This window comes from Ptychodera flava, chromosome 12, assembly GCF_041260155.1.
Source record: "Ptychodera flava strain L36383 chromosome 12, AS_Pfla_20210202, whole genome shotgun sequence".
NCBI classification, from domain to species: domain Eukaryota; kingdom Metazoa; phylum Hemichordata; class Enteropneusta; family Ptychoderidae; genus Ptychodera; species Ptychodera flava.
Window position 1 is genome coordinate 33567709 of NC_091939.1, and position 16773 is coordinate 33584481.

A 16773-nucleotide genomic window follows, 5' to 3' on the forward strand; every position below is an offset into this window, starting at 1 on the left:
TTAATTCTCCTTTCAAAAACACTTGCGCTAACTCCTGACATGAGTGGAAACACTACAACAAACCACAGACAAAGACATTTTTCTTTGTTTGTGCACAAACAACCAACTGACGAGCTTACTCAAGTGGGCATCCATGTGTCAAGATTGACATAGTCAGCTGATTTTGCAAGATTAGTTCATTCAGGTTTCTGACAGTGACACTGGCGTTCGCACGGAATCCACTCCTACACGATTTGTCCGAAGCATACCGCGTACGTCTTCTTAAGCTTGATTTGCACTATGCCGCATCTTACTCTGTTCACGAACGTGTCTAGGGACAAAATCCCTGGTGATTTCCTCACAACAACTACTAAACTCATGGTTGAAATTATCGGTAAACCGGAGGAGGTAAGTAAAAGCCCATAGGATAAAGCATCGATGATGGAGAAGTTAAAGTAGCCCAGCGATTAATACTCCATCATAGATTGGCATCTAATGAAAGATCGCAATGTTAAATACCGTAAACTATACGTGAAAATAGTCCCATCTTAAACACGCTGCGCATTGATATATTTCACTGCAATTAGACTTCTTTTTCCAGCCTTCGCTACACTCGCAACACTTCGATACGTACCGAGAGGGGAGTCTGTAAAAAGTTTACACCTGGGATCTTGCAGTGTACATAGATTGGCGGGGAAGGGAAGAAGGAGGGTTGGGTTAAAGGCGTTTGTTATTGTACTTTTACTAATACAATTGCCATGTATCCTGTGTCGCTCTGAAATAGCACAAAGAAACGTTACATACTTTCGCAAATTGAGGCACCTCGTCATTGGCTGCAATAGAGTAGCCCGATCTTAGGACCCACCATAGCAACGGTTGCTGTGAATCGGCGCAACAACTGCAAACGTCGCATGGCCCCCGAACTGCACTACTTGAAGTTACCTCTTCGTGTACACTTGTTACAATAGACTTAGTTCAAGTCGGTAAATTTAAAAAAAAAAAATCACTATCAAAAGTTTTACTGTGTCTCTTCCATTTTATACAAACCTATTGAAATTTGTCAGCCCAGGTAAGGTTATCTTTGCGATCGAACGCGTTCCCTTTGAATCTGCGCAGTAGTAAGTTAGTTTGAATTTTCCAAATAAAATCACTTGCAACAGTTTCTCTTACGTCTCTCCCATTTCATAAAAACCTGTTTGAAATTTTTCAGCCAAGGTCAGGTTATCCTAGCGATCGAACGCGTTACCTTTGAGTCTGAGCAGTAGTAAGTTAATTTCTGTCGTGATTCCGGTCGAAAGTCTCCTGTATTTCTCCGTTTTATGATTTCGTTGCATTGGCGACGATCTTTACGGCCCTGATACGGCTTTTGCGGCCCGAGGTCGTACGGCGGAAAGGCCCGAGCGTGCGAGGGCCCGTAAGCCACACGACCAAGGGCTGCAAAAGCCGTATCAGGGTCGTAAAGATTCTATCATATACCTTATGGAATGATAAATATGTATTTTACATAATATTCAACATTGTTTAGGAGATAAAAATGCGTGCGATATCGAAAAATTATCGCCATTTGTGTCAGTTTTTCATAAATACGATGGCCGCTTCCCGTCGCGGATTGACATACATAATGACGTCATTTGTTTACCTGCAGAATTCTAGAACGCTCAAAGCAATATCAAGGCTGAAATCGAGGTGTAAGAGGGACAAAAGCGTGATGTCAGTTTCTTGTAATTTATACTTAACAGGCACGCACTTAGTATACACAGGATTTCACTAGAATTTAGAAATAAAAGCCGATGTTACCGGCGCGGCTCCACTGTCGCCACGCGCAACTACGATCTGAGCGAGCAGACGTTTTCCAAATCTCGTGCTGGCTTTGTGTACGAATGGAACGTTTGCGGATAGCAACGCGCGTAGTAATCAGAATCGAAATAGTTCAGAAATGCACGCGATTGCCCATATTTGGGCACCGGGCCGGGGCGTGATACGTAAAAAAAATGCACGGATTGAGGGCGCTTTCTCCCACAGCTTTACACAGGCACGTGAATGTAGGTATATGATAATCTATATTACTTCTGTCTATACGAACAATCTTTCCCCCAATCAATTGCAGGATCAACTTACTTTTCTCCGTTACCGGCAAACATATTTTTTTTCAAAAAATCCTCCATCCCCAGAAATCAAATGGTTCTCCAAAAATGCAATAAATGACTTCTCCACTTGACGCGGACCCATGACTTGCAATTTTCCAATTGCGGATTTTAAATTTCCAACTCTTCATAATGAGGCAACCACGATATGTCGTATTATCAGTTATTGAAATATCAGGGGGGGGGGCTTATAAAAAGCAGTTCTGTTCATCAATTTGCTGATTTCAGCCTATTGGCGACGATTTTCTTTTTCACTTTTGTCTGTTGGACAAATTTTTTCTCCCCAAGCCACTATAGATCAACTTATTTTCTCCGTTACCTGCCACCATATTTTGTTTCTCAAACATCCTTCACCCAAGAAATAAAATGGTTTCGCCTGAGGCCATAATTGAAAGCTCCTCTTAAAACTGACCATGACTTGAAATTTCAAATCCCGTCATGTAACATATTTGAAGAAAGCAATACAAACAGATTCAGAAATGGTGTTTTTCTTTTTTGTCCCTCCTTTTATGGATGACGCCTATAAAAACATTAGGCGAAAGCAAATCCAGTGGATAGGGGCGCTGTTGTACACCTCCGTTTATGTTGTGCACATCCTCTGTGATGGTAGACATTTAAGCATTTCGTTTTCTACTTTCTAAGTATTATAAGCGACTGAATTTAACTCTCCTGTGCATAAGAGTTGCGCAAATCCCTGACTTGAGCTTAAAGCGAAACACTAGCACAAACAGCCAACTAACGAGCTTTAACATTCATTTGTTTTACGTAAGTTGGCATCCATGTGTCAAGATTTACATAGTCAGCTGATATTGTAAGATGAGTTCATTCAGGTTTCTGACAGTGACACTGGCGCTCGCACGGAATCCACTCCAGCACGATTTGTCGGAAGGACACCGCATACGTCTTCTTAAGCTTGATTTGCACTATGCCGCATCTTACTCTGTACACGAACGTGTCTCGGGACAAAATCCCTGATGATTTCCTCACAACAACTACTAAACTCATGGTTGAAATTATCGCTAAACCGGAGGAGGTAAGTGAAAGCCCATAGGAGAAAGCATCGATGATGGAGAAGTGAAAGTCGCCTGGCGATTCATACCCCATGGATTGGCGGAGAAGGGGAGGAGGAGGGTTGGGTTAGGGCGTTCTTCATAGTACTTTTAGAGCTAATACAATAGCCATGTACCCACTGCCGCTCTAAAATAGCATAAAGAAACGTTACATCCTTTCGCTAATTGAGGCATTAGCTGCAGTGGAGTAGTTATGTGAGCCACCATAGCGACGGTTGCTTTGGTCGGTGCAACAACAGCAACCTCATTATGTACACTCAGCTCAGAGACTACCGTTTCCTTGTCTGAAATAAGAAGAAAAAAAAACATTTGGTTTTGGCGAGGATATATGAGGGTCGACGAAAGGCGTTTTGCTAATTGTCAATCCTGCATCAACTTATTTTTTGTAGGCAGAATACCAATTTAATTTCTCAGTAACCAATTTTTAACATGCAGTTCATAATTCTACCTACATGTCACCAATTCAAATCTGTACGTATAAATTATTTATAGTGTTCTATGTAAGTTGCAATAAACAGCAGTTAAACTCCTCACTATAAGGGGAAGCGGCTGTTAAATGTTCTTTTAACGGCCGTTGCTGCTAATCGAAAGCCCTCTTCGCCGTTTGTACACATGATCCACGAAACCAGCCGCCTTAACACCATCAACCTTTTCTATTTCGCGAACGACTTATTGCCGGAGATCACTGTTCGTTGCTTTCCAGAACGTACATGTACGTTTTTCTCTGTGATATAATTTGCATTATTTCGATGGATGGTCTACTTTTTAAATTCGGATAGAGTTATGATATGACCGTTATCTGGTTATTGCGCGCACAAAATTTATATATATCAGCACTGTGCTACGTTCTGTGAGTAAGACAAAATTGAACTTGTCCTGCGTCTTTGGATAAATTGTTTCATTTCGACCGTGTGTTTCTTTGTGATGAACGCTAACCTTAGGACGTGCTGAACAAGTGTGTGTGTCGAGCAACTTAACTCGAACGCCAAATGACAAGCACTGTATTTCATTAAATTTGTTGTCTTTTACTGTTCAGGAAGACTTGGTTCAAGTCTGTGATTTGTTAATGTTTGAGTGGAATTTGTATTTTGCTTTCATGTGAAACGCGCGTGTGAGTGGAGTGGGCGCGATGAGTCGGGTGAACGCTATACAGGGGAGTTTCACCCGGAATCACACGAATCCGGCAGAAACTAACTCACTATACTGCGCAGACTCAAAGGTAATGCATTCAATGGCTGGGAAAACCTCGCATGGGTTTCCAAATTCCGAATATGTTTGTACGAAATAAGAGAGACACAAAAGAAACTATTTTAATTTTTTTTTTAATTCACCGACTTGAACCAAGTCTACTGTTCAGGAAGTGTTTGTTTTTTCTAAATGAAACAAAGAAATACAAAAAGTTTCTTTCTTTTTCCTCTTCCTTTCTTGATCTGTTTGTGCAGTTTTCTTCAAATATGATACATAATAGGATTTTTTAATTGCAAGTCACGGCCCGTTTTAAGTAAAGCACTCATTTATGACCTTAGGAGAGAAACATTTAATTTCTTGGGAGGATTTTTTGAGAAAAAAATCGAAGGTCAATAAGAAAAAATAAGTTGATTCTGTAATGGCTCGAGGTGAAAGATTTAGATTGTTCCAATAAACAGAAGTAAAAAAGTAAATCGATTCTTTCATAATTTCTGAATGTGCACCCTGCAGAGGGACTAATGTTTTCAATATTTGTGGGCAAGTCCTGCGTATTTTGCCGTTGACATCGATATAACAACTTGAACACTGACTAGACACTCATATTTTTCTGCGGTGACTGATTAATTAGTCTAAGTAGAAGTTGAGATGGCGACTCTGTAATTGGGGAGACGTTGGTCAAGTCACAAGACTTTTACAGGTAATTTTTTGTTAAAATGAAAGACCTTTTGAAAATGGATTCCACAACTAAGCTTATGTTTCATTGAGTCAGTGGATTCTGATTCAAGCCAAGATTTGCAAGGTCGTCAATAAATTTAACATAATAAGCTTTCACATAATTACTGACAACCCTGTAACGTTTTCCGTGTTGCCCATCAAAACTTTGTGACCACACTGCACAATATCTAAACAAATTACAGTGTTCTCTAGGGTTTTGCATTTATGCTGGCATGTCAAATTCCCTAATATCGTACACAAATTTTGACAGTTTTACCTTCAGTCTGATATGCAAAGTTCTAGTTGTGTTTGCAATCCAACATCTCATCGATGTGTGACAAAGACTTCCAAGTTCTCCACACAACCGATAATGAGAGTCATAGATCACTCTATAGGCAACGAGTTCGAGGTCGGTGACATGTACCGTTGCGCTGTGTCAGTGTCGAATGCTGAATACCGAGAATAAAGACTAGGCAGGAAACAAAGTGTATCCCTCACTGTGTTGCGGGCGCTATTGTAATTACCCTTTTCCTGCTTACCTTTAACCGTTGTGTCTGATCTTTTGTTTTGCTTAGTTTTTACTCAATCAAGTAAGCGGATAGAAAGTTGTTAACTTTCCCTTCTAACTTTCCTGTCTCTCCCAACATTCTGATTTTAAAGTATCCTCTTCCCGCGTTTCTTGTGAGTCCTGTGAAGTATGTTTGTAATGGTACACACCATGTGTAGTCTGCAAATGAAATTTATAATATGAAACTAAACTGTATATTTCTTAGGAGGAAAGTACATTTGTGTGTTCCACCCGTACTCCTGCTCTATCCAATACTGTTTCTGTTTTATGCAGAAAGTTTGAACTACTGCTGCTATTGTACTGTTATGATCTTTATTGTACAATTTATTTTGATAGACTGTAAACACCAAGTTACAACACCAAAATGGCTCAACTTGTCATGTGTCAGTCACATGACATTTGCGTCAATTTCTATGGTAAAGTTTTCAAAGGTCATGAGGATAATGATAAGTTTGCATTCGCCATGCATTTTATGGACTAACCATAGTTCCTGACATTATGTTTACTCAATTCGCCTCCAGCTGATGTTAGCGTGCAAAAGAAGACAACATCAAACAGTGTTAGTCAAACTTAACTTTCATGCATGTCTTTCCTTTGATAATACCAACACTTAAAACAGAACAAAACATGACCAAACATGCTGTAGCAATTCAAACATTTTATCATTGCAATTGTATTTAAATAGCTGTGTTTTTCCCTAGTAGGTTTCTCTAACAAGCTGGAAATGTCCCCCTCTACTTAAAAATTTAGGGGACTTTGATTCTGATTTAGAGGGAGAATAATGTATTATGTTTAAGTTATTATATAAGAAGCTTACATCAATCATTTATACTTCATCATATAACGTTTATTCACAGTTCTGTAATCTGGAGGTAAAGCCTAGCTGATTATATTATTTTAGGTCTACATTTTTCTGCCGATAGGAAGCTTAGGTTTTGTCGTACTGTGGCTGGGCAGGGATTTTGTTCAAATAGGATGGTTTGCACATCAAGCTCTTCAGAAAACACTGAGATTGTCCTTTTAGGCATTTAAATGCACGATTGAAGTCCAGTAAATGTTCTCATTTGGTAACGAGTCTCTATCAGGTGATTTGCAAACTCGAACAATTCTTATGAATAAACTTTGCATATACTCAGAACCATATCTTGCTTGTTTTTCATTGATTAGGTCTGACAGGTTAGACTAACATAGAAATGTGATTGTCAGTTTATTGAAACTTTACTTTTCGGGGTGAGGGGTTATACATATTTCCAACTTTTTAACTTTGCTTCCTCGTGAAAGTTTTCCAACATATGTACTAAAATTTACAAAACCTGCTCTCAAAGCCATGAGCCATGTGAAACAAAGTGCAAGAGGAAACTGTCAAAACAACTAAAAATAGTCTGAATGAAAATTCCTTTATGAGATCTGCAAACCATTGAGTGTCAAACTATCTTGATTTGGACATTGATGCGATATTTTTGGTATCATGTGACTGGTCCGATGATCTGTTTTTACATCCTGGGAGAATCATGGTCCGCTCCGCACGGCTTGGTTATGTCGGCGTATAGTATAGTTTCGAGGAAGAGTCTCTGCATGAATAAACGCCCTTGCCTAGCAATGTTGGAGAGAATGGACAACAAAGCATTGAAAACATCAGCTAGAGGCTTACTCTGATGGAGTTGGAACAGAAAGTGATGTCATAACCTCCTCTATTTATCAGAAACATCTGGTATGAGATTATGGTAACAGTTGTGCTGGCAAATGGCAAAGCTGAGGATTTAGTACATCGAGATAGTATTCCATATATTGTAGTCACATCATCCCACAGAATTATTTGATTTCATTTAGGGACTGGTCAGTTTCTTCGGCCTGGGGGCCGGTGGATTCATGGGGTCACCCTGTTTTTGACTTTGGTGATAGGGGCGGTCACCATGTTTTTGAAATGCCCAAAAGGGGGGGGGGGTAGGGTCAGTGTGTTTTTGAATTTTGACACGGGCTAATACTTGCCTAGCGCCTGAAATGCATCGTGTCAGCCACAAATTTCATCATTCAATTGCATTTTTCGGCGCGCCCTTCTGGTGCGTAACTTTAATAATCAGACATATTTTTCAGCACGCCCGACTTTAATATATCAGACATACATATATCAGAGATATCTGTATGTTCAATATTTTTCAGCGCGCTGCTCGAGGGCATAACTTTAATAAATCAGATATTTTTCAGCACGCCCTTCCGGTTCATGACTTTAGTATATCAGACATGTATATCATAGATATAAGGATGTTTCATATTTTTAGGCGCGCCCTTCGGGCGCCGTACTTTAATAAATCAGAGTTATATGTCAGAGATATTTGATGTTTGCTAAACAAAAGTGTACCATTATGAATCTGCAGTTCATATTAAAAGCATGACAAATTCCTGGGCAGTTTTCGTCATTATTAGCTGTGCTTTTATGGTTTCCATCTTAAAAGAAAAGGTTCTCTCAGGCACTGCACACATCAGATTTGGCTAAAATAGCTCTCTATGGCTTCTAAGGAGATTTAATTGGATTGCTGGCAAGTCTTAACACTCATTAAAGTTGTGATTTACTGCTTTTTACTCTTTGATAGTAATGATTGACATCCATTTCTGTACAACAGTTCACGACATCTGGTTAAACGTAGAATGTGTGGAATACATTCACAGCTCATTCAAAATACTATATTCAAACTTGAGAATTCACACTTTGAAATTTCAATCTTACAATTGACATGTCAATAATTTGATTAAAACACAGAATGACTGGTTAAAATGTAAATAGTTATAAAATATAAAATAATATATGTATATATATATATATATATATATATATATATATATATATATATATATATATATATATATATATATATATAATATATCAACCTTTTGTTTTACCGTTGTCGCGGGGGTGACCCTGTTTTCGAAATTTAGAATAGTGGGGTCGGCAACTTTTTAACGTCGGCAAAAATCTGAGTGATCAAAATAATATTGTTTTTTAGGAGGCTTCCAAAAGCATTTTGAAACAAATGGGCCTCCCCAGAATTATGTTAATTTGTAAAGCTGTGAATTACATTTTCATCCCAATATTTATGCACACGAATCTACACTTGAAAATAATGGTTTGACCAAACCACTATGATGAGATGGGTAAATAGTCACCATTTTTCAAACTGAAGTAATGATAAAGATATTGCAAGGGAGAAATCTGTCTGTGCTTCACTTTGCAATTCGTGTGTGCCAGAATGGTGTAACCATGGTTTTGTTGGACAGTAGCCGTAAACATGAATGCTTTTTCGTAATGCTGTGGATTTGGAAACTGGCTTTGAAATGTTGAGACCCTTATGTTTTTCTCCTTCCAGTATATTATGGTGCATGTGATTCCAGACCAGGTTATGTCATTTGGTGGCAGCACAAAGCCATGTGGAAATGCATTCCTTACGTCCATTGGAAACCTTGGTCTGCAGGAAAACAAGAAAATTACCAAGGCTTTCATGGAACACGTAAAGGAGAAGCTCGGAATCGAGCCAACAAGGTATTTTGAAATGACGTTTCTTCTCTGGTACAGGTTTTGTCAACAGCCTTTCAGAAAGATACTTACTATATGACTGCAGTCTTACTCCGCAATCTTCACTTTATTAATTATTGTATGTTTTGTTCTGCAAACAATTCTAGCGTTCCAGTCATCATCAAGATGATCTACTTTCCCCATCGGTCAAGGTTCTTTGAACCACTTGCAGTAAATGTCACAGGCAATCCCATGTATATCGTGTATATTGTATGCAAGTTTATCTCAGTGTCAAAGCATAGATCGACTTTTGGAAGTTGAAGAAACAACACCAGGAAAACAGTATAGTGGTTCCCAATGCAACTGAAATTTGCAAGCTTATAGCACCAAAATTGTTTATGCAACATTTAATGGTGATTTTAAAAAAATGTTGGATATTTTAGCCATTCTGCACTCTGACCATACCAGATGATCCACAGATCCAGACAGTTGACTATTTGCATGCAGATTCTTTTGTGTGCTTCCTTGCACTACTAAGCGTTTGTGTCGAATTCTCCATACTCCTGCAAGTTCTTCTCGATATTGGTTTGAAATATATATGTTGCGTCTCCTTGTACAAGACTACGATCCTGGGGATAGAGTGACCAGAACTTTGAAAGTTTCTCTTGCAGAAAATGTTAGACCATAATGAAGGAATCAAATTTCTAAACACGCTTTGCAACATTAATTCCTTTTAAAAATAGATTTGTTATGTACACGTTATAGCATTACGGTGATATAATGTAGGGTATAAATGCTATTGCTTACCTCTTACCGGTAATGTACGCGTGAAAGACATGTTAATGAGTTTGGCAAATTTGACAATAACCACGGGATAGCCTCAATTGTTCTCAACACGGTGCGGTGTAGAGGTACAGTGTTGTCAAGCAAGGGCAAAGACCGTCATCTCAGTGAAGAGTCTATTTTCAATTTGTAAAGTCCACATGTTTATTTTACTAAAATTGCAGAGACCTTCTGGCAATTCTGAAAAATACCACGAATGGAAAAGAGAATTCTTCAAAATGAGAAAAGAATGTTTAAAAATCCATGCTATAATCGTATCTTTAAAGGTTGTGACTAAACTAAGCCACAATGCAACATAACAGAACCAAGTCACCCCAGTGAACTTTATATATTGTCACATATCATTTGGAGCCAAACGTGGAAGAAATCTGTGTAGACTCTCGCACAGCTCCTAGACGGTTACAGCAACTCTGACAATTCAAGCACTCTCAACAATTGAGCCAGGCCAAGCTCCCTTCAGCGAGCTGGCGGATCTGGCAAGGTGTTAGTCTGGCTTTCTTAATGAGTCTCGTTCGATAGGACAACTGTTTAGGGTGCGTCATCGTGTGGTAGGAAATCAGAGCTGTGTTGCGAACGAGTGGTCATTAGAGACTATATGTGGAAGGTACAAACGTTCACGTGCAAAAGTGCATGTTTGGAATGTTGCCAGGGTTAGAACACTTTCATATGATCTTAATATTGTTTTCAGTGTGCTACAGTTCTCATTTTAAAAGTGACACCGTCAAGATTCATTTTAGTCTATTCAGAGAGATCTACCATATGGCACATCACACATGAGTACCAAGTATCCACAGTCGACATCCCTTCAAATGTAACAAGTTTATCCTAGACAATGCAATTGGCCACAGCATATTGATCATATATGTACATAACTTCTGCTGTGACCTCATAGTTTTTTCAATTTTTTGTTGCTCATCTCAAGAATCTGTCTTTTATCTAAAAAAACTTACACAAATCATTCTTGTGTTACAGAATGTACATCACGTTCAGTGATGCAAAAGAAATGAATGTTGGCCACAACCTGACAACCTTTGCACCTGATAAATAAAAAGATGGCGAGCGTCAAAGCATAGAGCTTTGTAGGAGCGGAACACCATGATACAATCAAGGAAGAAGTCTATACTTTAGAATAGTTTTTGTTTTTGTTTGGGAATGAGATACAAAACTATGTTTGCTTGCAAAAATAATGCGTCATATTCTTAAGGTCTCCTCGTACTGATATCCAATTGTAAGGGTAAAGGTCAGCTGGGATCTTCGGCAAATTGCCTGAGGTTTTTTAACAAGTTTTATTTTACATATTATGGAACAGGGTTATAGACATCGAATAAGTGAAAGCAAAATTCTGCGTAACTTTCAGACAATTGCTTTAGTAACCAGCTATCATTAATTGTCTCGTACATAAAATTGCCTGGGATTTATCCAGATATTTTCTGTATCATATTATATGGCACTTTAGTATCGTTTACAACTAGTTTGTGATTAATAAAGTTATACTTGTTTTAAATAGCATGATGATAGTGTCAGTATCGTCACTGCAATTACACGTACAAGCACTCAATACCTGGTTTCCTTCTTTGATGGGGTGTAGTAGTTTCTCCCCAGTCCCTTACTTTTCCTCCCCAAAATGTGACATAGGCTATCTACAGCCTATACATTGATTTTTCAAGGCAAGAAAATACAGTGTTCACTCATTAATTTGACGATCTTATTGCACAAACTATTGTTGAGTTTTCGCCGCAATTGTGGCCAATTGTCTTGAAAGTTGTTTTTTTTTTCAATTTAGTTAATTAGAGAAAAACGTCTTGCATGGATGTATTATTTCTCTGTCCTTCTACCGAAAAATTTGTGGAGGAATGTACAATTTAGAATATTCTTTTCTCTGCAGGACCAGTGCGGGGTGGTATATATTTTGGTTTATCAAAATTTGTCATTCCGACAATATTTTGTAAAATGTTCAAATTTACGCAAAGCTGACAAAGCGGACAAGCTGTTGTGTAGGTGTGATTCATGGTGTCAATTGATTAGTGACATGTTTTTGGCCATGCGTTCACGATGCATTAGGTTCCTTTGTTCGCATGTGTCTGCGAATGCTGTACATTTTGGAGCAAAATAAACGGCTATGCTTGTATTTTAACCAGCATACTATAAATTATTACCAGTACAGTGACACATACTTTATCTTCTACTGGATTCCGTCACTATTTTGAACACTTTGGTTGATAGAATTGTGGGCGTTGTATGTGTACATGATGAGCTTTTATTTTGCTGCTTTACAGATCGAGTTCAGAAAGCTAATTTTATACATGAGGTGACATAAACTATGCTTCTAAACACACTTTTAAAATTTTGGTCAAAATTTCCGCAAGGACACTAAATTTGCTCTCATAGTCAAGCATAAAAACAATGAGTCACTGTGCAAAGTTTGGAATTAGAGGGACAGATAATGTAAATTTAAACTGTATATTAATGAGCAGGAGAAAATAAAAGTTACGATTTTCGCAAAAAGTAAGAAGGTGAAAACCTTTTTACCGCTCAAGCCTAAAAATGAATCCAATCAAGTAGCCAGTAATGCATTTTAAAAATTTGAGTGACTGAACAAATGTTCCAGGGGTGCATTCTACCTTAGTATGTGATGGACTTGATGGCCTCCATAGACTTGCACCTATGAGAAGTTATGCGTTATGACGCATAGAGAGTGTTGTGTGCGATGTGGAATGATGTGTGTACAGTGACAATCCCGTCCCATTATCGTTCCTTTAAGACAGAACTGTTCGCCTCTGTGGACTTTCAAGCTTTTACAGTACTTTTTGTGTCTACCAAGTATGGTTGGTCATTTTAAAGCTGAAGAAGTAAAAGGTATCACCGGCTTATCTTTGTGAAAATCGAATGTGTAATGTAACACAGGGATGGTGGCCATTTTGAATTTTAAGTGACAGGAATTATATTGGGTAAATTTGGTTTCGAAAGGGAATGGTTTAAAGTTCATTTATGGAAATTTTGGGCAAAAATTAAGTCTTTCATTTTGAGGTGTTGGCTACCTTCAAAATTACCACGTGCCACACAAATGGTTCAACAGAGATTCGCAGGTATGTGATGCTCGACAAGGTCTTCTGTCACATGTACAGCTGCTGGAAAGTAGAAGGTAAATGTTGTTTTGATTTATAAGTGGGTTATGTTCAATTTACCTGCCCTCTCATTCATTCCCAACACTGAGAAAACATCGCTTAACATGGTGTTGTTGATGCCTGATATGTTCCTCATAAATCTACAGTCACATGTATGACTAACGGAATGGTCTGTCTAACACCATCTCATTACTTTCTCACAGAGGCGTAATTTTATTTCATGCTATTTGCAAACTTTTGCTCAAGATGGGTGTTGGAGAAATGTGTCATAATATTTCAGATATATAGAGAGCAGTAGTTTCAAGCATGACTGGTGCATATTATTATTTAAAACATTCAAAAAACAACTTACCAATCTGTTTACAGGGCATCGGAGTGTGCAAGGCATGAAGTTTTTCAATGTAACAAAAAAGACTAAACACTTCATTTGTTTTACAGGCTTTATAGAGTTCCCAAAAGCAACAGACCAGTAAACTATTTTGAAACATTTGGAGGGCAAAAATCTCATCCCAAAACTCATCCCAATTCTACCTACATGTATAGCGAAGCATGACGTGTACAAAGTAGATGTTATGTCATGTGAAATGACGTCATAGTAAGGTTCCTCACATGTTGCAGTATTTGATACAAATAATTTCAGATCGACAGAGATTTAGAATGGATTCTTCAACGTGATATAAATCCAGTGAGGACAGCTATAGCTATTAATAGTAGCTGTAGGTACAACACCTGCACACATGTCTGTATGGGGTCCTTACGAGTGTTTGCAGGTGAGTGATACCTGAGAATGTTCATGATTTATCTGTCACAGCTGCAAGTAAGTAGTTACAATTACAGTTATTTCTGCTTATTATTTATTATGTGCAGGCCCTGTTCAATTCATCCATATATGCCCTTTCATTCGCGCTCAATTGTGAGAAAACAAAGCCTTAAATGCTGCTACTGGTGCCAGGTGTATGCAAATAATGTCCACTGTCATGTCTGAATGTAGAATGGTCTATCTTACCTTGTATCTTTTTATTCTCACTGAGTCGCTTCATATGTTTCAGTAAGTAATTTCTCTGTAATGTCACTTGCTCACCACTGTCTTGCCCAGAACACGACCAGGAGAAGCATAAGTGATCAATAGTTTCAAATTTGTGGTGCGTGCATAACATGATATAAAATAATAACTTGCCATGACTGGATTTTTTCGTTCCTACTTCCTCCTTTTTTCCCTGGTAGTTCTCTTAAATGGGCCCGAATGGAAATTCACAGCGGACAAGGTACAAACTACCGTCAGATACAACTATGTCTGTGAGGTGGTGTTTTTTGTGTTTTTGGTGAAGTACAACTAAAGCATGAGTGATATTGTCAGAATTTGTGCAAAAATACTCTTTGCAATGTGCACAATCGATGGGTTAAACCCGTAATTCGAATGGCCAACGGTACACAATTAACCATGCGCAATAAACGTGCATAGAAGTATGGGTGTGTTTTTTATACGTTGGTTTGTTTTACCACTATTGCGGGATCTCTTTTGCGTATTGAACTTGTAGAAGACCACGCGTCCTTTTTATTTAGGGGCAGAACCATTGTGGCCACCAGACGAGACGATACCTCAGTGCATTGTACAAAGATGATAGCAACTGATTAGTGACATCTCAGTGTAAAAAGAAATGGGAATTATACACCTGCTTGCATGCTAAACAGCCAAGACCTGCACTCCAGAAACTATCATTGGCAAATCTTTCCCTAGTATCAAGTGTATTGTTGGTATGTTTGGTATGTTTTCAACCGCTTATGTTCATGCTCTGTGTATATGCCTTACTGTGTACTTGTGAACAATCGCCAACTACTGCAACTGTGGGTTCCCTTCATGTGACGTCATAGACAGTTATGAAAGATGGATGGAACTATCAAAGTAACTAAAACATTGGGCTTGGGTATTTAAATTGCCAGTCGAGGAAGAACAGAGAACGCACAAGGCAGCTTCAAAAGTGGATAACCATGGTAGATATTTCTGTGAATGTATTTTGTATAGGGTGAGATTAGTGCCAAAACACTTGTCTTAATATTATTTCATTTGGATATATTTTTTCGTTGTTTTTACATTCTTAGTGAATTGTTTTCTGTTTTCATCGTGTTCGTAATTTTAATTTGATTATCTCATTTTGTTTAATTTGCGCTTTAGATCATTATGTTTGCATTTCATCTCGTTCTTTCATTTTTATTTCATTATGTTTACATTTTTATTTCATCTTCTCATTTTGCATTTTTATTTCATTATCTTTACATTTTATTACATTTTCTTCATCATGTTTACAATTTATTTCATTTTTCTCATTTTGTTTGCATCTTTATTTCATTATTTTTGCATTTTCATTTTCGGGTTCTACGATGGGCATCAGACCATTCTGTTAATGCAAATCAAATGCAGGTATCAGGCATACATGTGGGCATTGGATGTGAGTTCTTACCCCCATATTGAGTGAACTGGATTTATATACGTCGGGTTAAAGTTAAATCTTAGCTTTTATTAGTTGTGATGGAGTTATTGTTGGGTCAAAAAGGGTTATCCATTGTGTTACAAACATGTCACAGCAATTGCAGTGTACATTGTCAGAATGCACGTCAAAAGGAGCATCATCTGTTTGTGATTGACGATAATATGTGACACCAGTGTACTGTCCCATAAAAAGATACAGATTGCTATAAAAATGCCAATAGTTAATTAGCAAAGAAAGCGTGTTGCTCAAATTGTATAACCTTCATATGCATTAACTTTTGTGAATCATGGCCAGAAAGGTTTGCTGATTTCGGTTGTGTCGTTTTCAAAATATCTCGAATTTCAAAATAAAGTATATTCAAACACTGTAAATTTGCATATATTTATATTTGTGGAGAAACATGTCAGTCATGTTCAATCATAGAACATCAGCAGTGCTATACGGTCTTGTTGTCCTTTTGTGTTGCTAGGCAACTCAAACAAATATAATTGATAGGCTACTATAGATCAGAGATGTAGCTAAACTCTCAAGTTAAGGGGAAAATTGCATAAGTTTTCAATTGAATTTGCATGGGAATGGCGTGATGGACTTGAAAGGGATGGGACAAAGTATCATGTTTGCGGAAAAGCAGGCCGTATGGAAATGCAAAATATGCTGATTTTGCTGGCTCATATTCCCGATTCTCGATATTTCCGCAGATACAGCCGACTGAAATTCACTGAAATTTGACCTTTTTCAACGGAGTTGTGAGACATGAAAAGCAAACTTGCAAATATCGGTACCTTACGATTTTGCTATGTGGGTACTAAGTGTCTCTGGCGGTTCAATTTGGTGGATTTCACCAGGTATAGCACATAAGATTACTGAAATTATACAAGATTTCATGGAAGGAAAGCCTAACAAAGTGAAAATATGCATGATTTTAGCCAGTTCATGAACAAACAGAACCTTTTGTCACGAAAATGTTTGTTTGCGTCATTATGTATCTATTAGGTCTGTCTCAAACTCTTGCTATGGCGAAAGTCGACTTTTAATCCACAATGCATATAGCATGGTAGGAGAAGTCTGCCAAGTTGCGATCAAGGGTGAGCTCCACACTGCAGGAAAGTTACAATCACCATTACTGGCCATAAATAATGTACGCT

The 16773-nt window shown here is 38.0% G+C and overlaps 1 protein-coding gene across 2 annotated transcripts; it reads left to right on the forward strand.

Moving 5' to 3' along the window:
• Positions 1–195: 195 nt before the first annotated feature.
• Positions 196–11523, forward strand: LOC139145687 (macrophage migration inhibitory factor-like). Of its 2 annotated transcripts, none has more exons than XM_070716988.1 (3): positions 196–387; positions 9026–9198; positions 10987–11523. In XM_070716988.1, the coding sequence occupies exons 1-3, from the start codon at positions 280–282 to the stop codon at positions 11060–11062; spliced, it is 357 nt and encodes a 118-aa protein (XP_070573089.1). In that variant the 5' UTR covers positions 196–279; the 3' UTR covers positions 11063–11523. The 2 variants fall into 2 exon arrangements, with proteins under 2 accessions (XP_070573089.1, XP_070573088.1); XM_070716987.1 differs by lacking the exon at positions 196–387 and adding an exon at positions 2939–3156.
• The last annotated feature ends 5250 nt before the right edge of the window (positions 11524–16773 follow it).